General features: G+C 49.1%; 1 protein-coding gene across 2 annotated transcripts in view; it reads left to right on the top strand.

Moving 5' to 3' along the window:
• The window catches only part of LOC142295221 (amine sulfotransferase-like), a 119,397-nt gene that overhangs the window by 79,758 nt on the left and 14,596 nt on the right, over positions 1-25,043 (top strand). For both annotated transcript variants that reach the window (XM_075338309.1, XM_075338311.1), the window contains exon 6: positions 5,815-5,995. In XM_075338309.1, coding sequence (XP_075194424.1) covers positions 5,815-5,995 — 181 coding nt within the window. The remainder of the gene's footprint in view (positions 1-5,814; positions 5,996-25,043) is intronic.

Here is a 25,043-nt window from a genome sequence, read left to right as displayed (position 1 = left end):
GATAATATCACATTCCAAACCAAAGATAGCATAGATTTAAAGCACACCAATCACCAGGATTTGTTATATAACCTAAAGCCAGTGCTTTACTGGCACTATCATGCTGATTCTATACATATCTTTAGTTGTCAGCTGGGATCTATAGGTTTTGAAACACAACCAAGTAAAGTTTGTAAAATGAGCAGCTTTTTGAATGACATCAGCTGCCGATCAGCTAATAGCTGGGGTGGGTATTCATAGTGATTCCCACCCCCACCTGTTGTTCCTCCGCCTTTCATTTATGCTGATTCTAATATAAAATCATTTTACTAAGGCAGTAGGACCTGTGCTGATGTCATACCTATGTGACCAAAAGGGGCAGGGCCTCAGCCAACAGAAAAATAATGTTGCTTCCTGGTATCAGCTATGTTGGCTGAGGCCCCAAGCTGAGGTGCCAAAAATTACAAGGAGGAACTCCAATACACCCTGGAACACACATAGAGTTGAGCCCCAGAAAACATTTACATTGAGAAGTAGTGTGACTTATTTGGCCAATAACAAGAAGTCCTGGATGCCATTACTCAAAGTGCAAGTGGCACAACAAGGGCCTTAAGACATCTGACCCCGATTTTGCTCCAGCTAAGGTGGGCAGCAGTTCCTCCTGTGCCTGCTCAGGGCATTAGGAAGCCCTAAGGGGCACTTTGCACACTGCGACATCGCAGGTGCGATGTCGGTGGGGTCAAATTGAAAATGACGCACTTCCGGCATCGCATGCGACATCGCAGTGTGTAAAGGCTGGATGATACGATTAACGAGCGCAAAAGCGTCGTAATCGTATCATCGGTGCAGCGTCGGCGTAATCCATGATTACGCTGACGCGACGGTCCGATGTTGTTCCTCGCTCCTGCGGCTGCACACATCGCTGTGTGTGAAGTCGCAGGAGCGAGGAACGTCTCCTACCGGCCTCACTGCGGCTTCCGTAGGATATGCGGAAGGAAGGAGGTGGGCAGGATGTTGACATCCTGCTCATCTCCGCCCCTCCGCTCTGATTGGCCGCCTGCCGTGTGACGTCGCAGTGACGCCGCACGACCAGCCCCCTTAACAAGGAGGCGGGTCGCCGGCCACAGGGACGTCGCACGGCAGGTGAGTGTGTGTGTGAAGCTGGCGTAGCGATAACTTTCGCTACGCCAGCTATCACCACATATCGCTGCTGCGACGGGGGCGGGGACTATCACACTCGGCATTGCAGCATCGGGCTGCGATGTCGCAGTGTGCAAAGTGCCCCTAAGGCTTCAAATAGATTGAAGCAAGGGTTTTCAAACTTTTTTCTATCTCCTTGGAGACCTTTGCCAATGAAAATTCATGAACCATGTGGGGGAATTTCTCCAACCCATTCCGGAGGAAATAACACCCCCAAGTCCTTTGTCTATTTATTCACACAAGAGGTGCATTTGGGCCTTTCTCCAATTGTATGAATGCATATTTATTTTTTTTTTTTTTTAAATGGTAAATCTGGAGCTCCCAAACTGCAGTCACTGTTCCCTCCCTGCTGAAGCTGATTCCATGGGTTTTTAGTGCCACCAGGGGCATAATAACTAATAGACACATCTGCCTGTCGCTGGCAGGCTGAATGTTCTCAAAATAAACAAGGCCGAGATTTGCCACGACTTCTCTACCCCACCGGAAGACATTAGCAGAACATAAAGTCATTAGAGATGAGCGAGCAGTAAAATGCTCGGGTGCTCGATGCTTGGGTCGAACATTTTTAAATGCTCGGTTGCGCGACCCGAGCATCGAGCCGATGTTAGCCTATTGGAGACTCAAGCACCCCCGGCGGTCTGGAGAAAGCTCAAAAATGTCACAAATGTATAACAACAGTGCTCAAATGACATGGGAGCAGCATGGAGATGACCCTTGTAAGCATTTCTGACTCCCAGGTCATTGTTGTGACCAATGTTGTCTGAGTATAAGGGGGAGGAAGAATTCTGCGTTCCTCCTCCCGTGTGACATGCACTCTCACTTTGTAGCGTATATGCGGCAGCTTCTCTCTGACTGTACATTTGCTGCTAAGCAAAACCAAAAGTGCACGGTAAAAAAAAAATAATTTCATATTCACCTATGTGCAGACTCCCGGGACACGTCCGATCGCTGCAGGACCTGCCGGTGATCAGCTGATGTGGTCACCTGAGAGCATCAGATGATCATATAGGTCCAGGGGTGAGGTCGGCTTTTTACCGCCAGCCGGTTTAAACGATCAGCTGATGCCGTCAGGTGTCCACATCAGCTGATTACCGGCGGCTCCTGCAGCAATTGGACAGGAGTCTGCACAGGGGAGTATAGTTCTTTTTCTACTGATGCATCAGCTGATTGTATAAAAGCTATTTATACAATCAGCTGATGTGTCATGTGATTCAGGTCCTTGAACCTGATACATCTGATTGCTTTGCCTTCCGGTAAACTGATCAGATGATATTAAGTTTGGATTGGACATCGGGGGACTCTCGACCCAGGACTACGGCGGAGGGGGGGTTCTTTAGTTCAATAAAGATGGAGTCACTAATTGTGTTGTGTTTTATTTCTAATAAAAATATTTTTTTCTGTGTTGTTTTTTTTAAGACACACACTAAATATGTCCCTAGCTCAGCAGCACCTCCCCCTATCCTAGCTGACTGAGGATCAGAGTGCCGAGCACAGCGCCGTCAGGTGTCATATAGAGCTGATGACGCTGTAATGCCACAGCCATGTTGGTTGTGGCATTACAGTGTGTGATAGCCAATCCCTGCATGTGGGCTGACTCTGTAAACAGCGGACACATGCAGGGAGACGGAGCCGAGCAACTACCCTAGCATCTCGCCGGTACTCGGAGCTCGCCGAGTATCCCAAGCACTGAGATTTTCGGGCGAGCACCGAGTAGCGGCGAGCATGCTCACTCATCCCTAAAAGTCATTAAAATGTTTGTTTTTTTCTGATGTATTCCCATGCACCTTTTTCACCCCAAAAAGGGTGTACAGTTCATGTTTTTGTTTTATTTTTCTTGTTTTCCTCCTCCTTCACTATATCTACAGACTCATCATGTGGCACTTACTCATAATTTTTAGAGTGCCAGCATTCGGCCTGTACCCATAATTTTTATAGGGCCAGTAGCTGTCCCTCACTTTTACTTTTTAGAGGGCCATCAACTGGTCCTCCCTCATAATTTTTGGAGAACCAGCTGCCAGACTCATTCATAAATTTTAGAGGGCCAGCAGCTAGCCCGTACTCATAATTTTAAGATGTCCAGCAACCAACCCTCACTCATAAATTTTAGACAGCCATCAGCCGGTACTCACTGATAATTTTTGGAGAGCCAGCAGCCAGTCCTCACTCATAATTTTTAGAGGGGCAGCAGCCGCTCCCAGTGTTCCATCCCTGCCTTAAGGCCACTTTACACACAGAGATAAATCTTTGGCAGATCTGTGGTTGCAGTGAAATCATGAACATATTGTTCCATTTGTACACAGCCACAAACCTGGCACTGATTGCCCACAATTTCACTGCAACCACAGATCTGCCGCAGATTTATCTCTGTGTGTAAAGTGGCCTTTACACCAGCATGCATCCCATAACATCTTGCGTGCCCTCCACGATGCAGCTTCTGGAAGGTCCACTAAATTACCAATAGGTGGACAAGTGCTTCTGGCCTGGGACTCTACATTTGGTTGATGACACAATGGATGAACCTTGTTGAGGCTGGGACAGAGTCGGACCCTGGGACGGCACACATTCTACCGATGACGATGATTGCGAGCTTTAGTTCCATCAGGGTTTCCCCCACCTCTTACACCAGTTGCCAGTTCCCCCTCCTCCATCTCCCAATTGTCATCTCCGAGCATGGTGTCCATATCAGTCTCAAGCTGTAAGCACTGCAGCATTGCCTTGGTAAAGTGGTAACGGGATATGGTGAAACTAATTTCTTTAGGTGACAAACAGCACAATGCAACAGAGTTGTTGAAAGATATAACAGAAAGAGACAGAACTGTAACTTTTGCCACTTACTCTACAACCAGGCATGGTCTTGCTTGATAATGGTAGTAGCCTGGTGGTGGCTCTGAAGCTTGGCAAGCTCACACATGTACCGACATTCTCATTCTCTTAGTTGTTCAGCACTTTCTGAAAAACTACCCAGATTTGTCTAGAATACTTGTAAAGGTGCACCACATGTGCACCCTATTTATATTCAGCAGCCTTTCCCATGACCCTTATGTTATATGCATTTTGGCCAACATTAATTACTGGTTGTTTACCCTTCTTGATCCATGCTACAAGGAGAAATTTCCTAGGTCCTTCCTGAGGTCGAGAGGGCTAGTAAAATGGGGCAATACCAGAAGACCTTAGTTGAACAATTCGTACAAAAATTTCCCATATGACAATCCTGGCTGGTGGCAACCAAGGAAGAGAGATGAGGGAGACACACACCAAGTACAACAGAGGCAGGGAACACTATGAATGGTCTGGGACAGTTTCATTTGATCATCCCAGCACCCAAGCCCTGATGCTCAGGGTAGTCTGACAAGGAGTGAAAAATTTATAAAGATGGTGAAAGGATACCTAGCCGTCCAATCCAGAATCCTCTGTGATTCCTGTGCCGTAAAACTATTGGGTATCTAAGCTGGACCCATTACTTGAATTGTCCCTGTACGCCCTGCATGTGGTGGCCTGCCCTGTCACTATTGTTTTGTCAGAGTGGGTTTTTTGTGCCACCAGTAGCATAATAAATGATCACCTGAACATGCTGATAAGCTGACTGTTATCAAAATGAACACAGCTTGGATTGACCCCGACTTCTCATCCTCAGTGGATGACGGCAGTGGAAGATAAAGCCAAATCAAATGTTCATTTTTTTTATTTTTATTTTTCTCCTCCTCCTTCACTATATCTACAGACTCATCATGTGGCACTTACTCATAATTATTAGATCACCAACAGGTGGACCTCAATTGATTTTTAGAGTGTCAAAAGCAGGCTGTACCCATCATTTTTAGAGGGCCAGCAGCTGACCCTCGCTCATAATTTTTAGAGGGCCAGCAATCAGTCTTCACTCATCATTTTTCAAGGACCAGTTGCCAGTCCTCACTCATACTTTTAGAGGGCAATCAGCCGTTGGCACAGAGGGTAGACAGGGGAAGCAGTGAATATTCATGAAAGTTAATTAGCAGGTCCAGAAGAGAGTCTGACTGCATCCCGATCCTCTGGGAAACACCAGGAAATACTGTGTGTATAATTATCCTGCTCTTACTACCATTTAACTTCCAATTGCAGCCTCTAACCACTTTCTTTGGCTATTTTACAGCCCCAAATGTCTCGTTCCCATTGACTTTTATGAGGTTCGTTGCTTGGAATTAAGTTAGGTGTCAAGTTCACTCATCAATCCAGATTTTGTTTTTCCCGTTCTGGTTCGGTAAACCCGATTATCTACGGGTTCCCAGATCACTAATCAGAAGTTGATTATCATTAGTGGACTAGTTAGCCTGCTTCATTGTAGTCCTCCATATTCATATGCTCTGTACAATATTGTCCCCACCACTGATTGGCAGCTTTCTGATTATCCAGTGTAAACACAAACCTGCCAATTAGTGGTGTAGGAGGGGTTATAAAGAGCTCAGTATTTAGAGAACTGGTAGACTGTAGCAGATAAAGCAGTGATTCACCAAAAGTCAGGGTCTCTTTTCCTACATTATGCTGCTTTCAGAAAGGGTAGCAAAAACCTGGCGACATATTCCTTTTAAAGAAATGGTCACAAATCACAATGTATATTTTGTTGATTTTCCTTTAAAATATGAACTTTTACCCTTACAGGATCTTCGTTCTGTTGTGAAACAGATGTGCGTATTTTTAGAGAAAGAATTAGATAATGACTCTCTGAACATTGTATTGAAGCGAGCAACATTCAATGAAATGAAAAAGGATCTACTTGCAAATAAAGAAAATATGCCAGAGGATTTTTTTGATTTTAAAATTGGAAAATTTATGCGTAAAGGTAAATATTTGAATATCACTTACAAAAGTATAATGCAACTTGATTGTGTGTAAAGGCAGGATGAGGCTGAAAAATTATCTTATGCTTTGTTCACAAAATACAATTGCAATATGTAGTACTGTATGTCTGAAAAATAAATAGGGTATATGTAAGCACAGTCTACTGCAGGGGTCTCAAACTCAGCTGGGTGTATGGGCCGCATATAGAAAAAAAAATTTGAGAGGGGCCGCATTCTTTGCAGGACAAAGTGATATTTTTAATGAATCCATGTTTTTTTTGTATACATCTTTGGATCACTTTTTTGAAAATTGTTTGCTTGTTTATTAGAACAAACCTGCACTTTTTTGTTTAGTTACGTTTATATATAAAAAAAGCATTTTTAATGGCGCAACATTTTTTTTTCATGCTTTATTTTGAATTTTATCACCTTCTTGTAAAAGTGTTTTAAAATTAGCAGCATCATATAGTAATCTTAGCCAACATCTTGTAGTAATGTCCCCATCTGTGTGCCCTGTAGCAACGTCCCCCATCCTTGTGGTATTGTGCCCAGTAGTATTGTGCCCATCCTTTTAGTATTGTGCCCATCTTTTTACTATTTTGTCCATCCTTGTGGTATTGTGCCCTTTCTTGTGGTATTGTGCCCATCCTTGTGGTATTGTGCCCTGTATGATTGTGCACAGTAGTATTGTGCCCATCCTTGTAATTTTGTACCCAGTAGTATTGTGCCCATCCTTGTATTGTGCCCAGTAGTATTGTGCCCATCCTTGTAATATTGTGCCCAGTAGTATTGTGCCCATCCTTGTAGTATTGTGCCCAGTAGTATTGTGCCCATCCTGGTGGTATTGTGCCTAGTAGTATTGTGCTCATACTTGTGGTATTGTGGCCGTCCTTATAGTATTGTGCTTAATAGTATTGTGCCCATCCTTGTAGTATTGTGCCCAGTAGTATTGTGCCAATCCTTGCAATATTGTGCCCAGTAGTATTGTGCCCATCCTTGTGCTCTGTAATATTGTGCCCAGTGGTATTGTGCTCATCCTTGTAATATTGTGCCCAGTAGTACTGTGCTCATCCTTGTGGTATTGTGCCCAGTAGTGTTGTGCTCATCCTTGTAGTATTGTGCCCAGTAGTGTTGTGCTCATCCTTGTAGTATTGTGCCCAGTAGTGTTGTGCTCATCCTTGTAGTATTGTGCCTAGTAGTATTGTACTCATCCTTGTAGTATTGTTTCCCAGTAGAATTGTGCTCATCCTTGTAGTATTGTGCCCAGCAGTAATGTGCTCATCCTTGTGGTATTGTACCCAGTAGTATTGTGCTCATCCTTGTGATATTGTACCCTGCAGTATTGTGCTTATCCTTGTGGTATGACCTCATGACGATCGTAGCTCTATGCCCGAAGGGCGGCGCCTGCAGGACTTTACTACATTGCAAGAATTTGCAGTGCCACGCAGAGGAGCTGTCTGCGTTATACCAATGGCTACCGCCGGCCAATCAGATGCAAGGAGGTGACCGTCATACAGCAACGTCACTTCCTTGCATCTGATTGGTGGGCAGCAGCCATTGCTATAATGCAGACAGCTCCTCTGTGCGGCACCGCAAATGTTTCAATTGTAGTAAAGTCCAGCTGATCCTGACTCCCGGCATAGAGATGCGATCGACACGGGGTCTACGGGCTGCAACAACCAGCTTCAGGGGCCACATGCGCTCCATGGGCCATGTGTTTGAGACCTCTGGTCTACTGTATTTTCCATAGACTTCAATATGGAATATGTCAAGAAGGTTTACATTCTAAGTCTAAGGCTTTTTTTGGTATATAAAAAATTAATTATTTTTTATCATAATTGATCTATTAAATAAGAATTCTGTAATAATTACCCAGCTTTATTTTACATGTTTATCTGGATAGGATAATAAAGTCTACTTATTAATTGCTACTGTAGTAGAATTTAACTGTAGAAATAGGAATAACGACATACCGTATTTTTCGCTTTATAAGACGCACTTTTTTCCCCCAAAATTGTGGGGAAAATAGGGGTGCGTCTTACAAAGTGACTGTAACTTACCGGGCAGTAATGCGGCGGTGGAGTGAGTCACAGGAGGCTGGTGCGGCCACCATGGATCCCCGGCAATCGGCTGCGGAGGCGGCCGCCATGGATCCCGCGGCAATCGGTTGCGGTGGCGGCAGCCATGGATCCCCCGGCAATCGGCTGCGGTGGCAGCCGCCATGGATTCCCCGGCAATCGGCTGCGGTGGCGACCGCCATTGATCCCCCGGCAATCGGTTGCGGTGGCGGCAGCCATGGATCGCCCGGCAATCGGCTGCGGTGGCGGCCGCCATGGATCCCCCGGCAATCGGCTGCGGTGGCGGTCACCATAGCCGAAATCTTTATCTGCGCCTGCGCTGCCTCCAATGCGACTTCCGGAAAATGGCTGCGGAGGTGACGCAGGCGCAGATGGAGATCTCGGAGAAGCGAGATCTCCATCTGTGCATGCGCTGCCTTCCGTAGCCATTTTCCTGAAGTCCATCGCGTCGGAGGCTACGCAGGCGCAGATAGAGATCGCGGCTCTCAAAGATCGCGATCTGTGCATGCGCGGGCTCCATTTTAGATCTCCGCAGCAGCCGGAGACTATCATAAGAAAGAGGAGAGAGAGAAGAACGATTCTCCCTCTCCTCGCTAGGGCTGGATGCTGATTGGTGGAGACAACTTCTGCAGAGCTGCCTCCACCAATCAGTGATCTGAGCCTGACAAATGTTATCAGTTGAACGAAGGGTCCTAATAGGTGAGCAAAAAACACTGAAGGGGAACACAACCCCCATCATCAGCCTTCAGAATATACTGTATCAATCGGTGTATTCAGAAGGATGATGGGGGCTGTAGTCCTTTAGTGTAAACACTCCAGGGAGGGACTAATGTAGTGGCCAAAGTGTTAATGTGACTACCACCCCCCTCATCTTTCAGAATACAGCCATGTATGGTATACAGTACATGGGTGTATTCCTAAGGATGAGGGGGGTGGTAGTCCCAGATCCCCATAAAAGTGCATCATGCAGGTCCCCCATAGCCGTGTCATCCACGGATCCCACATAACAGTGCATCATCCACAGGTCCCCCATAATAGTGCGTCATCCACAGGTCCCCCATAATAGTGCGTCATCCACAGGTCCCCCATAATAGTGCGTCATCCACAGGTCCCCCATAATAGTGCGTCATCCACAGGTCCCCATAATAGTGCGTCATCCACAGGTCCCCCATAATAGTGCGTCATCCACAGGTCCCCCATAGCAGTGTGTCATCCACAGGTCCCCCATAGCAGTGCGTCATCCACAGGTCCCCCATAGCAGTGCGTTATCCACAGATCCCCCACAGCAGTGTCATCCACAGGCCCCCAATAATAGTGCATCATCCTCAGGTCCCCCATAACAGTGCGTCATCCACAGGTCCCCCATAGCAATGCATCATCCACATTTCCCCCATAATAGTGCGTCATCCACAGGTCCCCCATAGCAGTGTGTCATCCACAGGTCCCCCATAGCAGTGCGTTATCCACAGATCCCCCACAGCAGTGTCATCCACAGGTCCCCAATAATAGTGCATCATCCTCAGGTCCCCCATAACAGTGCGCCACCCACAGGTTCCCCATAGCAGTGTCATCAACAGGTCCCCCATAGCAGTGTCATCCACAGGTCCCCCATAGCAGTGCGTTATCCACAGGTCCCCCACAGCAGTGCATCATCCACAGATCCCCCCATAACAGACCCTCCTGTTGAGTCTAAATTGTTAAAATAATGTTTTTTTTAATTTTATTAAAATGTTTTAGCACACTATTTGGCTCAATTCTTTTTTTTTTAATTTTCCTCCTCTAAAACCTAGGTGCGTCTTATAATCAGGTGCGTCTTATAAAGCGAAAAATACGGTAGATCTTGTTTTTCAGTCATTCAAAAATTATATCCACACAAAGAGCCACATGGTCTCACCTTAGGGTCTCACTTAGGTTATACTGGGAAGGGAATAGAATAGCCCCCCTAGAATGGCCACGAGATAGCACTCCAATTACAGATTTACAAAAAAGAAAAAAACTGAGCTAATACGTGCAATGAGAATAATTTATTAAATGTAAAAAGTGTTATACAGGACTGAAAACAGCAGAGGATGGGGAGAAAACACATAAGGATCCCATGAACCACAGGATAAAAAGATGGTAAGTCAATTATAAAGTGCCTGAGTGCTGGGTCTAAGAGTTTATAAACCAAAACAATGTATTTCTATGATATCAGAGTACAAAAATGCATAAAACTATCCTTAGATTAATTATACAAGTACTGAAATCAGAGAGCAAAACATTGCAATCAAAATAGATTATATATAGTCAAGTTACAATAATAACAGTGTCCTAGAGTATTAGATTAGTTACAGGGACCAGTACCCAGGGGGTCTAAAGAGAGTTCCAAAGGGTAGAGAGCACAACAGGCAACAGATATAAAGATAAGAAAAGTGCACTTGAGGTAAGACTCTCACATCAGCATCTAATCTAGATATAAATTATAGCAGGTAGAAAGGTCACAGGTAAATATACCTGTGTGCATAAAGTAATAGGTCTCCAGTGATGATGACTGCTACCGCAACAAAAGATCATATAAGTAGGCCAAATAATGGGGCTTACTAATACAGTAGTGCAGAGGTGGTTCAGGGGAGCCAGTCCAGGAGGGGACCGCCGACAGCCGTTTCGCAGTATGAAAACCGCTTCTTCCAGGAGCGAGTAGGTGCTACTCCTTCCCAGCAGAAGCGGTTTTCATACTGCGAAACGACCATCGGAGGTCCCCTCCTGGACTGGCTCCCCTGAACCACCTCTGCACTATTGTTAAACACCACTATTTGGCCTACTTATATGATCTTTTGTTGCGGTAGCGGTCATCATCACTTGATGCCTATTACTTTATGCACACCTGCTATAATTTATATCTAGATTAGATGCTGATGTGAGAGTCTTACCTCAAGTGCACTTTTCTTATCGTTCTGCTCTCTGCCCTTTGGAATGCTCTTCAGACCCCCTGGGTACTGGTCCCTGTAACTAGTCTAATACTCTGGGACACTGTTATTATCGTAACTCCTTAACTATATATAATCTATTTTGATTGCAATGTTTTGCTCTCTGATTTCAGTACTTGTATAATCTAAGGACACTTTTATGCATTTTTGTACTCTGATATCATAGAAATACATTGTTTTGGTTTATATACTCTTGTACCCAGCACTCAGGCACTTTATAATTGACTTACCATCTTTTTATCCTGTGGTTCATGGGATCCTTGTGTGTTTTCTCCCCATCCTCTGCTGTTTTCAGTCCTGTATAACAGTTTTTACATTTAAAACTTACAGGGACATTAGCGCTCACATTCAAGACGTTCTGTGACTGGTTGGGTATTGCTGGATGGGGGATAGGTTTTTATGTACCACCTATTGCCCTATTTGCCAAACCAGAAAAATTGGAGAGCTGCCAGGAAAGCTGCAGGTATTAGGCAGGGTCCGCGAATAACCTGTCCGGGAGTGATAAACACTAGCAAGAGTAAAAAGGTATGGCTACCGCGCTAATTGGCAGAAGTTAGTTGAATGCAGTAGGTAGATGAATTTACGCAAATTCATACACTTAGGATCAAGTATAAAATCAAGGTAGAACAATGTGAAATTGTTTAAAATTTAAAATAAATGTTTATTTCATATACATAAAATGGAGTTAAAACTCGTTAAAAGGGGTCAGGAAATTCTGATCGGATCCAGGTATCCTGAATGATGATGATGATTGGATCAATATAGGACCTGAGGAATGAGAGAAAAAAGGAGGAGAATGTGTATATTAGAATATGGGCCCAATGGGGTAAACCTAGTGTTGTCGTATTTAGTACAAATAGAGATTACCTATGTTCAGCAGAAGTTGGACACTGAAGTGGGGAATAGAATGAGTAGAGCACAAGGCCAATGTCCAATGTACAACAGAGGAAACCTGGAAAAATATCGGCGATTAATCAATGAATAAGGGCTCTAGGTAAAATGTAAGGATACCTGGATCCCATCAGAATTTCCTGACCCTTTTTAACCCTTTTTACTCCATTTTATGTATATGAAATAAACATTTATTTTAAATTTTAAACAATTTCACATTGTTCTACCTTGATTTTACACTTGATTCCCAGTATATCAATTTGCGTAAATTCATCTACCTACTGCATTCAACTAACCCCTGCCAGTTAGCGCGGTAGCCATACCTTTTTACTTTTTACATTTAATAAATTATTCTCATTGCATGTATTAGCTCCGTTTTTTCTTTTTTTGTAATTCAAAAATTATAGCCTACATCTTCAAACCTTTCTTTGGAATCCTTCATCAATGGTATATATTTTATTCATCTGCTTAATTATCCCTTTCAAAGCCTGCATCTTCAAACCCATCTTTGCAAGCCTCCATCAATGGTGTATATTTCATTCATAGTATTGAGTCATGGAACCACGTATGGATTACATCAGAACTAGTGTTTTGGGGGTTAATAAAGTGGTGAAAGAGTGTGGGTTTTTATATTTTATTTCATATAAAGGATTTTTTCTGTGTTTGTGTTTATTTAGTTTCACTTACAGATTAGTAATAAGTAGTTTCATTACTAATCTAGGGCTTAGTGGTAACTGTGAGATGTGATTAACCCCTTATTATCACGATTGCGACTACACCAGGGCAATCGGGAAGAGCTGCGCAAAGTGCTGAGATTGCTGCAGCTAATTTGTGCGGCAATCTTGGGCAGCTGTAGGCTGCTATTTGTAGGCTACGGGGCTCAATAGCCATGGGTCTCCCCAGCCTGAGAATACAAGCCCCCAGCTGTTGGGCTTTATTATGGCTAGGTATCAAAATGGGGGGACCTCATGCCGTTTTTTCAAATTATTTTTAATTAAAAGCCATATGGGGTTTCTCTTATGTTGATATACAGCCAAGATAAATGCACAGCTGGGAGCTGCAGCCTCTAGCTGTGGCTTTTTCTGTGCTGGTATCAATAGATGGGGAACCATATGCCAATTGTTTTATTAATTTACTAGCTGTACTACCCGGCTTCGCCCGGGTTAATAACTGCTGTTAACAAAATAGAATGTATTGACAAAAATGTATTCTGCACACAAAAACCACAAAACCAATAGATAGAAATGTAATTATTAAAAGGCAAAAACTAAGCTAATAGAAGCATTTCACAACATATATTTCAACACCACAGATATTCCACACAGATTTAACTAATTTGGCCAAGGAATGTGCTCCGTCTGTCTCTTTCCAGATCTATCTCTTTCCCGGTCTGTCTCTGTCTGTCTCTTTCCAGGTCTGTCTCTTTCCAGGTCTGTCTCTTTCCAGGTCTGTCTCTTTCCAGGTCTGCCTCTTTCCTCGTCTGCCTCTTTCCTCGTCTGCCTCTTTCCTCGTCTGCCTCTTTCCTCATCTGCCTCTTTCCTCATCTGCCTCTTTCCCCGTCTGTCTCTTTCCCCGTCTGTCTCTTTCCCTGTCTGTCTCTGTCTCTTTCCACATCTGTTTCTTTCCCTGTCTGTCTCTTTCTCCGTCTGACTCTTTCCCCATCTGCCTGTCTCTGTCTGACTCTTTCTTTGTCTGTCTCTATCTCTCTGTTTCTTTCCCCATCTGTCTCTTTCCAGGTCTGTCTCTTTCTCCGGTCTGTCTCTTTCTCCGTCTGTCTCCCAGTCTCTTTATCTGTGTCTTTTCATGTCTGTCTTTTTCCCTGTCTGCCTGTCTTTGCCTGTCTCTATATCTCTGTCTCTTTCCCCGTCTGTCTCTATCAAGGTCTGTGTCTTTCACCATCTATCTTTGTCTGTCTCTCTGGCTGTCTCCTCCTTCCCTGTCTGCCTGTCTCTGTCTGCATGTCTGTCTGTCTCTTTCCCCATCTGTCTTTTCCAGGTCTGTCTCTTTCCAGGTCTGTCTCTGTCTGTCTCTTTCCCCGTCTGTCTCTGTCTGTCTTTCTCACCGTCTGTCTCTGTCTGTCTCTTTCCCTGTCTGTCTCTATCTCTCTGTCTCTTTCCCTGTCGGTCTCTGTCTGTCTCTCTCTCTGTCTGTCTCTCTGTCTCTTTCTGTCTCTCTCTATCCTTCTCCCCACCGACATCTTATTACCTCCCATATAAGCTTCTTATACTATGAATGTCTTTTGTTCCTATAGCAACCACTCACAGCTCCTACTAATAACCTGTAGTTCCAGGCTCTATTTACTTTAATTAAGTCATGTTTTTTGGAGAGTAACTGTAAAGCGCGGGGATACATTTTCCTGTCAAAACATAGTCTACGACGTTCCCTGGGTCACATGAGGTGTCTGTGCAAAATTTTGTGATTGTATATGCGACGGTGCGGATACATTTTTCGTTTCACTTTTTCCCCCATTATGTAGAGGGGGCAAAATTGATTGGTAAATTGGAACGCGCAGAGTTAAAATTTCACCTCACAACATAGCCTATGACGCTCTCAGGGTCCAGGCATGTGAGTGTGCAAAATTTTGTAGCTGTAGCTGCGACGGTGCAGATGCCAATCCCGGACATACACACATACATACACACACACATTCAGCTTTATATATTAGATTTTACACCATGATAGAGGTCTGCACAAAGCATCTGTGATTCCAACCATTTACAGACACTATATGGGGGCGAGGTATTACAGCAGCCAATCAAAGATTCCAGAGGCCAGAGAAAGAAGTGAATATGTATGAGGATGATCAGTGACCTCGGAAGTACAGCCGCAGGAGCATTTACAGCCACGGGAGCAGTTACAGCTCCAGAGAGACTCAATAATTAATTCCTGCTTTATTTTCTTTCTTTTACAGCCCTCTACACCATTTCAAAACACATAATTTTGGCCTCTCATTTAATTCAATGGGTTCTGTATGTTTGCTGACTTGTTCATCAAACAGGTGTGCGAACACTGGGAAAGTTCAGTAAAGATCGGTGAACTGAACTTTGAAAGGTTCACTCATCTCTATTTAGAACTCAGGGGACCTAAACTTCCGTCCAGCTGCTAATTATCAGTATTCCCCTTGTACTTAAATACTCCCATCTTTCCTAGACTTGTGCTGGTGATATTATTCATTTCATTCAAGCTCTGGTTGAAAGCAGGTGGCAATGGAGTCATCTGTGGATACTTAGTTCAGGCATTTTCCCCATGTGTCCTCCTTGTGTCTTCCTTTAGCATTTAGTGGAGTTGACAAAGAGCTCATCCCACCCATTTCCTGTTTACGATCCAGCATTAGGGATACCTATGGTCAGATATCTGGCTCAACATATAGATGTGGAAGCTTTCTAGGGTGGTAAGGAACCCCAGAAATCAGCAGTAGGTTTGGTAAGGGGTCACTATCTCCCCCTTCCCTAAACACAGGAGTCCCCTTCCTTTACCTTTCGCTGCTTGCTTGATATTTCCCCATACCTAGCGTGGCAGGTGAGATCACCGAGTTCACAGACTTGTATCATCTGGTAGAGAACCATGTTTTTCAGCCAGGAGGTACAACTTTGGTGCTAAAATGTCTGCACCAGATTTCAGCACCAAATTTTCACCTCCTGGCAGGAAATTATGCCAAAATGGCATCAAAACCATTTTTGTTCAAGAGATGCAGATTTGGTGCTGAAATTTGTACACTATATTCCTGCACCAAATCTTCATCTCTCGGCAAAAAAAAAAGCCTCAAAACCGCATGCGTTATGACGCAGCAATCCTGGGTGGCTGCAGGCTGCTATTTTTAGGCTGTGAGGGGCCCAATAACCATGGGTCTCCACAGCTTGAGAATACCAGCTTCCAGCTGTGGGCTATATTATGGCTGGGTATCAAATTTGAGGAAGAACGCATGCAGATTTTTAAAATTATTCTTTTAAATATTGTTTTAAAAAGCCGCATGCAGTCCCTCTTATTTTGATACACAGCCAAGATAAACGCACAGCTAGGAGCTGCAGCCTGTAGTCATATGATTTTATCTTTGCTGAATATCATAATATGGGAGGACCCTACGCCAATTTTTTAATTTATTTTTACACAATAGACATGCATAGAGCGTCTGTGATTGAAAACAGTCAGGCACTCTCACACAGGGTGGACGCGCATCGGATTGAAACAATCAGAGATGCCGGGACTGTTGGTGGGCAGTGGAAGCAGCGCAAATGTATGAAGGATAATGAGTGGCCCTGGAAGACGAGGTAGTGGATGATGAAATCAGTGATACAACCAGGAAGGTGACATGCAGAGTGATGACAGCAGCACAGAGATGAAGGGATCCATAACACCGCAAGAAGCAGGCAGAGGCAGTGGGGTGGTAAGAGGGAGGAGAAGGACAACTGTTACCCATAGAACCCTCAAGCTGCAAGTTCCCAGGCCAAGGGTTATGTGTTCCCCAGTCTAGCGCTTTTTTAGAGAAAGTGCGGAAAATTAAAGGATGTTGACTTGCAACCAACGATGAGCAGAGGTCTGACTATTAGCAGCCTGACTTCCACCACTAGATGGGCTAAACACCTGGGTTCAGAATAAGCATCTGGGGATGATACTATTGTCTCTTCCCCTGTGCTACATGCTTGCCAATACCCTCTCAAGGATGCAAGTGTGGATTCCTGCAACCCTGCACTCGTCATTGCACATTTGCAAGCACCACCAACAACTATGTTCAATTCTTTGTTCCATCGCAGCATTCATCTGTCCCTACCCAGGTCTTGGAATGCAAATGTAAATACCTAGCCGCCCGCCCACAGGCCCAAATACTAAAATGGGAAAACTCCAGACTGCTTGTCCTTGAAATGTTGGCATTTAGGCTTGCGGACACTAAAACTTTTCACAACCTCACGACGGTGGCCGTCCCAAGATACTCGGCCCCCTGTCGCACTATTTATCCTGGTGTGCATCCCTGTCATACACTGGCAAGTGTGCTATAACATCACCTTTCCTTTAACCAATGCAGTTACTGGGAAGGTCCACTTGTTTTTGGCTAGGGAAGCTACATTTTAATAACAGCATTATGGGTAAACTGCGTGGAGGCTCAGACCGAGTCCGACCCTGAGACGGGACATATGCTAGCAATGCTGAGGATTGCAGGCCCTAATGCCAACAAGGTTTCTTCCCTTCCCACACCAGTTCCTGTACCTGATCATCTTCTATCTCTGAACTGTCATCAGTGCACTCACTCACTGCACTGCAGCACTGCCTCAGTGAAGCAGGAACAGACTCTGCTGAAACTAATTTGTATAGGTGACAAACATCACATTCCTGCAGAGTTAAGGAAAGCTATAACAGACCTGACAGATCTGTGTCTCTTGCCATGTCTCTTGCATGGTCGTGTTTAATAATGGCCATAACCTGGTGGCGGCTCTGAATCTTGTCAAGCTCACACACATACCATGCCTGACCCACGTTCTTATCTTATTGGTTCAGCACTTTCTGAAAACCTACCCAGATTTACCTGAGTTTGTTGTGAAAGTATGCTGCATGTGCACCCATTTGCACAAGTCTGCTACAGCTGCCGTCGGTCTGATAATGCAACAGCCGCATTTGCAAATGCCAGCTCACCGAAAGGTGTACAACATGATCACACACTGGAACTCCACATTACAGATGTTGGCAAGTCTTTTTTAACAGCAGAGGGCAGTAGTTGAATACCAGCTACAACATGCTAATCAGAACCTATGAGTGGTCATGAATGTCTGCTATATGTGAAGTTCTAAAAAGCCATAATGAATCAACCAAGATTGTAAGCGTTGATGATGCCATAATTAGCGCAACCATTTCACTTCTGTGTCTACTCAAAAACTCGCTGCTCACAATTAAAGAGGTAGCTTTGCATGTGGACCAGGTGGAGATGCAGGGAGAAAGTACACAGGGTTATAATACACAACCATGGCCGGCTCTAGGCATGTGCGACTTGTGCGGTCGCACAGGGCGCCGATGGCCATGCTTCAGGGGGGGCGCCGCAGAGAGGTATGAAGTTAATTTCCTGCCTCTCTGTGCTGGCGGCCGGCCGCCTCTCTGTGCGGGCGGACGGCCGCCTGTCTCTGCGGATGGCCGCCTGTCTCTGCGGGCGGACGGCCGCCTCTCTGTGCGGGCGGCCCGCCGCCTCTCTGTGCCGGCGGATGGCCGCCTCTCTGTGCCGGCGGATGGCCGCCTCTCTGTGCGGCCCGCTGCCTCTCTCTGCGGCCCGCCGCCTGTCTGTGGGGGCGGCCCGCCACCTGTCTGTGGGGGCGGCCCGCCGCCTCACTGTGCCTCTCCATGCTGGAGGCCGGCCGGCTGCCTGCCTTTCCGTGCTGGAGGTCCGCCGGCTACCTGCCTGTGCGGGCGGCCGAGTGTTTGTGCGGGTGGCCCGCGGCCTCTCTGTGCGGGCGGCCGGCCGCCTGTCTCTGCGGGCGGACGGCCGCCTGTCTCTGCGGGCGGACGGCCGCCTCACTGTGCGGGCGGCCGGTCGCCTGTCTGTGCGGGCGGCCGGGTGTCTGTGCGGGCGGCCCGCGGCCTCTCTGTGCAGGCGGCCGCCGCCTCTCTGTGCAGGCGGCTAGCTGCCTCTCTGTGCCAGCGGATAGCCGCCTCTCTGTGCCGGCAGATGGCCGCCTCTCTGTGCGGCCCGCCGCCTCTCTGTGCGGCCCGCCGCCTCTCTGTGCGGCCCGCCGCCTGTCTGTGGGGGCGGCCCGCCGCCTGTCTGTGAGGGCGGCCCGCTGCCTGTCTGTGCAGGCGGACAGCCGCCTCACTGTGCCTCTCCATGCTGGAGGCCAGCCGGCTGCCTGCCTTTCCGTGCTGGAGGCCCGCCGGCTGCCTGCCTCTCCGTGCTGGAGACCCGCCGGCTGCCTGACTCTCCATGCTGGAGGCCCGCCGGCTGCTTGCCTGTCCGTGCTGGAGGCCCGCTGGCTGCCTGCCTGTCCGTGCTGGAGGCCCGCCGGCTGCCTGCCTCTCCGTGCTGGAGGCCCGCCGGCTGCCTGCCTCTTTGTGCTGGAGGTCCCCAGGCTGCCTGCCTGTCCGTGCTGGAAGCCCTGCCGGCTGCCTGTCTCTTCGTCCCGGAGGCCCGCCGGCTGCCTGTCTCTCCATCCTGGAGGCCCGCCGGCTGCCTGTCTCTCGGTCCTGGAGGCCCCCAGGCTGCCTGCCTCTCCGTGCTGGAGGCCCGCCGGCTGGATATCTGTCTGTGTGGGGGCTTCTGCTGCGTGTAGGAGGCTGTGTGGGAGCTCCTGCTGCGTGTAGGAGACTGTGTGGGGGCTCCTGCTGCGTGTAGGAGGCTGTGTGGGGGCTCCTGCTGCGTGTAGGAGGCTGTGTGGGGGCTCCTGCTGCGTGTAGGAGGCTGTGTGGGGGCTCCTGATGCGTGTAGCAGGCTGTGTGGGGGCTTCTGCTGTATGTAGGTGTCACGCTCCCCGGGTCCTCACCCCCGTTCCCCGGCTCACCTGCCACGCTCTCCGCTCCCCAGTCACCGGATTCCGTCCGTCCCAGGGCTCCGGGCCCCCGATCCCGGCGCCCGACAGCTTCCCTGGACCTGGCCGGCTCCCCTGCGTCCTCCTCGCAGCCTCCTTCCCTGGCTTCTGGCACCCGGGCGGCGCGCATGCGCATTAGGGCGCGCGCGCGGTCACTGACCCTTTCTTAAAGGGCCAGCGTCCATTAACAGGAAATGAGGTTGCACAGGTACAGGGTATATAAGGGGTCATTGTCCAAGGGGGCGGGGCCTGATCTTCGTGTTCCCTGAGCTAGGAGTCAGGTCTCCTGGTGTTACTGTGCTCGTACTCACCTATCTCTCTTTGTAGAGCCGTGCCTGCTTCGCCATCCAGTCTGCCGTATCCTGAAACCCGAACGCTGTCCATCTGCCATCCTGACAGTCCGCACCACCTCGGATCCCTGCGGTGACCCGTCTTCTTGCTCCCAAGGTTCCGGACCCCGCCTGACATCATCTCGGCTTCCGAACCTGAGCTGCGTCACCCGGACTACCACCCGTAACTCCGTAGTCCCAGGGACTTCTCCGCTATACCTGTGTGCAAGGACTGCTCTGCTGTTTCTAGTGCTCCAGCTGCCGGACTCTTTGCTACCATCTAGGAGTTCGGTCCAGTGGATCCACCTCCTGGGCCTGCCCGTACACCTGGCCGTGACAGTAAGATCAGGCCATGGATCCCGCTGCAGCACTATTGGCCCTGCAAGAGGAACTCCAACGCCAGCGTGAAGTCCAGACCCGCATGCTGCAATTTATGACCTCCGTGGACACCCGCCTGTACACGTTACAAGCATCCATGACGCCTGCGGCACCCAGGTCCTCCAATGGACAATCCACGGCTCCCGCACCAGTGGCAGCCTCGTCGGGTGCTTCCCAACTCCGGTTGGCTTCACCACCTCGTTATTCTGGAGATCCCAAGACCTGCAGGGGCTTCATCAACCAATGTTCCCTTCATTTCACGCAGCTGCCACATCTATTCGCCTCCGACCAAGCCAAGGTCGCCTTTATAATGTCCCACCTAGAGGGCGAGGCACTGGCGTGGATGAACCCCTTGTGGGAGAAGGAGGACCCCGTGACCAAGAACCTTCGAGAGTTCCTGCAGGCCTTTCGCAGTACCTTTGACGAGCCGGGACGCGCCTCTGCGTCTGCCTCATCACTTCTCCGCCTACGTCAAGGAACACTGACGGTGGGCCAATACGCCATCCGTTTCCGCACTTTGGCTTCTGAACTCGGGTGGAATAATGAGGCCCTGACAGCCGCCTTCTGGGAGGGACTCTCGAGTCGCATCAAAGATGAGTTGGCGGGTCGTGACTTGCCCTCCACCCTAGATGCCCTGATTGCCCTGGCTACTCGAGTGGACATTCGTTTTCAGGAGCGCTCTAAAGAGCTGTCTCGTGAGAGACGACCGGTACGGCATTCCTCACCTCCCCAGAAGCCCTCCGCACCTCAGTCATCAACAGCTGGGATTCCCGTCCACGAGCCCATGCAGATTGACCGAGTACGACAGTCTGAACAGCGTCGAGCAGAGCGGCTCGCCAAGGGCCTCTGCTTTTACTGCGGAGAGGGCACACACCTGCTACGCGCCTGTCCAGAGAGGCCGGGAAACTCCAAAGCCTAGGGTTGGTAGGAGAGGCCACCCTAGGTGCTGGGACTCTCTCAGACCCGGTTATGTGGACTGTGCAAGTGTCAACGGGAGAGACACGGTTCACGGCTGAGGCATACCTCGATTCCGGGGCAGCAGGCAATTTCATTCAGCAGGCCACGGTGGACAAGTACCAGCTGCCTGTTACTCCACTTGACAAACCCCTCGTGATAGCCTCTGTGGATGGGAGACCCCTCTCTGATACCATCTCCTGGGTCACCAGACCGGTCGAACTACGTATCGGTGCCCTGCACACCGAGAACATCTCTCTCTACGTCCTTCCACACATGTCCCATCAAATCCTGCTGGGACTTCCCTGGTTGCGGACACACGAACCCTCAGTCAGCTGGGGTACTGGCGAAATCACCCGATGGGGTCCTTCTTGTCATGAGAAGTGTCTGAAGTCCATACCACACATCCGACGACCTCCGGTTCCAGAGAACCTACCGGAACTGCCCTCGGCCTATTGGTCCTTCGCAGACGTTTTCGACAAGAAGGAGTCTGAGGTACTTCCGCCACACCGTCCCTACGATTGTGCCATCGACCTGCTCCCAGGAACAACACCACCTCGAGGACGGATATATCCGTTGTCCCCAGCCGAAACCAGGGCCATGTCTACCTACATCACAGAGAGCCTGGCTAAGGGATTCATCCGGAGATCCTCCTCTCCTGCGGGAGCGGGCTTCTTCTTCGTTAAGAAGAAAGAGGGTGACCTACGCCCCTGCATCGACTACCGGGGTCTGAATCAGATCACCGTAAAGAACAAGTACCCTCTGCCGCTCATCCCCGAATTGTTCGACCGGCTCAGAGGAGCCCGTGTGTTCACCAAACTGGATCTTCGGGGTGCTTACAACCTAGTTCGTATCCGCTCTGGGGACGAATGGAAGACCGCGTTTAATACTCGCGATGGGCACTATGAATACTGCGTGATGCCCTTCGGCCTATGTAATGCACCAGCAGTCTTCCAAGAATTGGTGAACGACATCTTCCGGGACCTCCTCTACGTCTGTGTAGTAGTGTATCTGGATGACATCCTTATCTACTCTCCGGACCTCCAGACCCACAGAGAGAACGTCCAGCTGGTCCTACAACGACTGAGAGAGAATCGTCTATACGCCAAATATGAGAAGTGTGTCTTTGAGCAGTCTTCTCTCCCTTTCCTGGGATACATCATCTCGGGTACTGGACTGCAAATGGATCCTAAGAAGGTGTCCTCCATACTCAACTGGCCTCCCCCTTCTGGACTAAAGGCAATCCAACGGTTCCTGGGATTTGCCAACTACTACCGCCAGTTCATCCCTCACTTCTCTGCCCTGACTGCTCCTCTCTCCGCTTTGACCAAAAAGGAGGCTAATCCAAAGGACTGGTCACCTGCCGCCGACGCCGCGTTTTGCTCACTGAAGCGAGCATTTGCCTCCGCTCCTGTACTCCACCGTCCGGAGTTAAACCGCCAGTTCACCTTGGAGGTGGATGCCTCCTCCTCGGGAGCCGGAGCAGTGCTCATGCAAAAGTCCTCCTCCGGGAAGATGGTTACATGCGGTTTCTTCTCCAAGAGCTTCTCTGCACCTGAACGTAATTACACCATCGGTGACCGAGAACTATTGGCGGTCAAACTGGCTCTGGAGGAATGGCGCTACCTCCTGGAAGGAGCAGTGTACCCCGTGATTATCTACACGGACCACAAGAACCTGGAATACCTACGGTCCGCTCAGCGACTGAACCCACGGCAAGCCAGGTGGTCCTTATTCTTTGCCAGGTTCGACTTCCAGCTCCATTTCCGACCCGCAGACAAGAATGTACGTGCGGATGCCTTGTCTAGGTCTTTCATGCCCATGGAGCAGGAGGAAGAGACTACCCAGCCTATCATCCCTCCTAGCAAGATTATTCCGGTGGCCCCTGTCACCCTGGCCCAGATACCGCCCGGAAAGACCTATGTCTCTGAGACTGACAGGCAAAAGGTGTTACACTGGGGTCATGCCTCGAAAACAGCCGGTCATGCAGGCCAGAAGAGAACATGGGGTGCGATTGTACGCCATTATTGGTGGCCATCCCTTCGCACGGACGTCGCTGCTTTTGTCTCTGCCTGCTCCTCTTGTGCCAGGAACAAGACGCCCAAACACCTGCCCTATGGCCGTCTTCTGCCTCTGCCGATACCCACAATTCCGTGGCAACACATAGCGATGGATTTTATTACGGACTTGCCATTATCCTCTGGACACACAGTCATATGGGTCGTGGTGGACCGGTTCTCCAAAATGGCTCACTTCGTCCCTATGGCTGGACTGCCCTCTGCTCAGGAACTCGCGGAAGCCTATATACATCACATCTTCCGCTTGCATGGTTTCCCATCCCACATCGTGTCCGACCGAGGAACTCAGTTTACCTCCCGCTTCTGGAGGGCGCTCTGCAAACATCTGGGTGTGACTCTGGACTTTTCTTCTGCTTACCATCCTCAGTCTAATGGCCAAGTGGAGAGGGTCAATCAAATCTTGACCTCCTTCTTACGTCACTACGTCAACGCCCATCACGACGACTGGTCCACGCTTCTACCTTGGGCTGAATTCTCACATAACCACCACATCAGTGAGTCGTCCTCCAAATCTCCCTTCCATGTAGTTTACGGACTTCAACCCTCCGTCCCGTTGCCTATATCCCCTTCATCGGATGTTCCGGCTGCTGATACTGCAGTTCGTGACTTTGCTACCATTTGGGACTCTGTCAAAGCGTCCCTTGGGCGCGCTTCCCAGCGGATGAAGAAACACGCTGACAAGAGACGTCTGGATCCTCCGTGTTTCTCTCCTGGTGACCTGGTCTGGCTTGCTTCCCAGTACATCCGATTGAAGATACCTTCCTACAAGCTGGGTCCTCGCTACATCGGGCCGTTTAAGGTCCTCAGCAAGATCAATGAGGTATCCTACAAGCTACAGCTCCCGGCCACGATGAGGATACCCAACTCCTTCCACGTCTCTCTGCTCAAGCCGGTTGTCCTTGGTCCCTTCTCCGCTGCTGCCAGTCCGGCCCCTCCTCCTATTGCCGATGATGACATCTATGCGGTAAGGGATATCGTGGCCATGAAGACCGTACGAGGTCGGCAGTTCTTCCTGGTGGACTGGGAAGGGTATGGTCCTGAGGATAGGTCTTGGGAGCCCAGGGAGAACGTGGGCACTCCTCTTATCCGTGCCTTCATGTCCCGGTTGCGGGGAGGGGGGCGTGGGGGGGGGGGTACTGTCACGCTCCCCGGGTCCTCACCCCCGTTCCCCGGCTCACCTGCCACGCTCTCCGCTCCCCAGTCACCGGATTCCGTCCGTCCCAGGGCTCCGGGCCCCCGATCCCGGCGCCCGACAGCTTCCCTGGACCTGGCCGGCTCCCCTGCGTCCTCCTCGCAGCCTCCTTCCCTGGCTTCTGGCACCCGGGCGGCGCGCATGCGCATTAGGGCGCGCGCGCGGTCACTGACCCTTTCTTAAAGGGCCAGCGTCCATTAACAGGAAATGAGGTTGCACAGGTACAGGGTATATAAGGGGTCATTGTCCAAGGGGGCGGGGCCTGATCTTCGTGTTCCCTGAGCTAGGAGTCAGGTCTCCTGGTGTTACTGTGCTCGTACTCACCTATCTCTCTTTGTAGAGCCGTGCCTGCTTCGCCATCCAGTCTGCCGTATCCTGAAACCCGAACGCTGTCCATCTGCCATCCTGACAGTCCGCACCACCTCGGATCCCTGCGGTGACCCGTCTTCTTGCTCCCAAGGTTCCGGACCCCGCCTGACATCATCTCGGCTTCCGAACCTGAGCTGCGTCACCCGGACTACCACCCGTAACTCCGTAGTCCCAGGGACTTCTCCGCTATACCTGTGTGCAAGGACTGCTCTGCTGTTTCTAGTGCTCCAGCTGCCGGACTCTTTGCTACCATCTAGGAGTTCGGTCCAGTGGATCCACCTCCTGGGCCTGCCCGTACACCTGGCCGTGACAGTAG

Source organism: Anomaloglossus baeobatrachus, chromosome 3, assembly GCF_048569485.1.
Source record: "Anomaloglossus baeobatrachus isolate aAnoBae1 chromosome 3, aAnoBae1.hap1, whole genome shotgun sequence".
NCBI lineage: Eukaryota > Metazoa > Chordata > Amphibia > Anura > Aromobatidae > Anomaloglossus > Anomaloglossus baeobatrachus.
The sequence above is the reverse complement of the archived record's forward strand: the minus strand, read 5'-3'. Positions and strand labels throughout refer to the sequence as shown.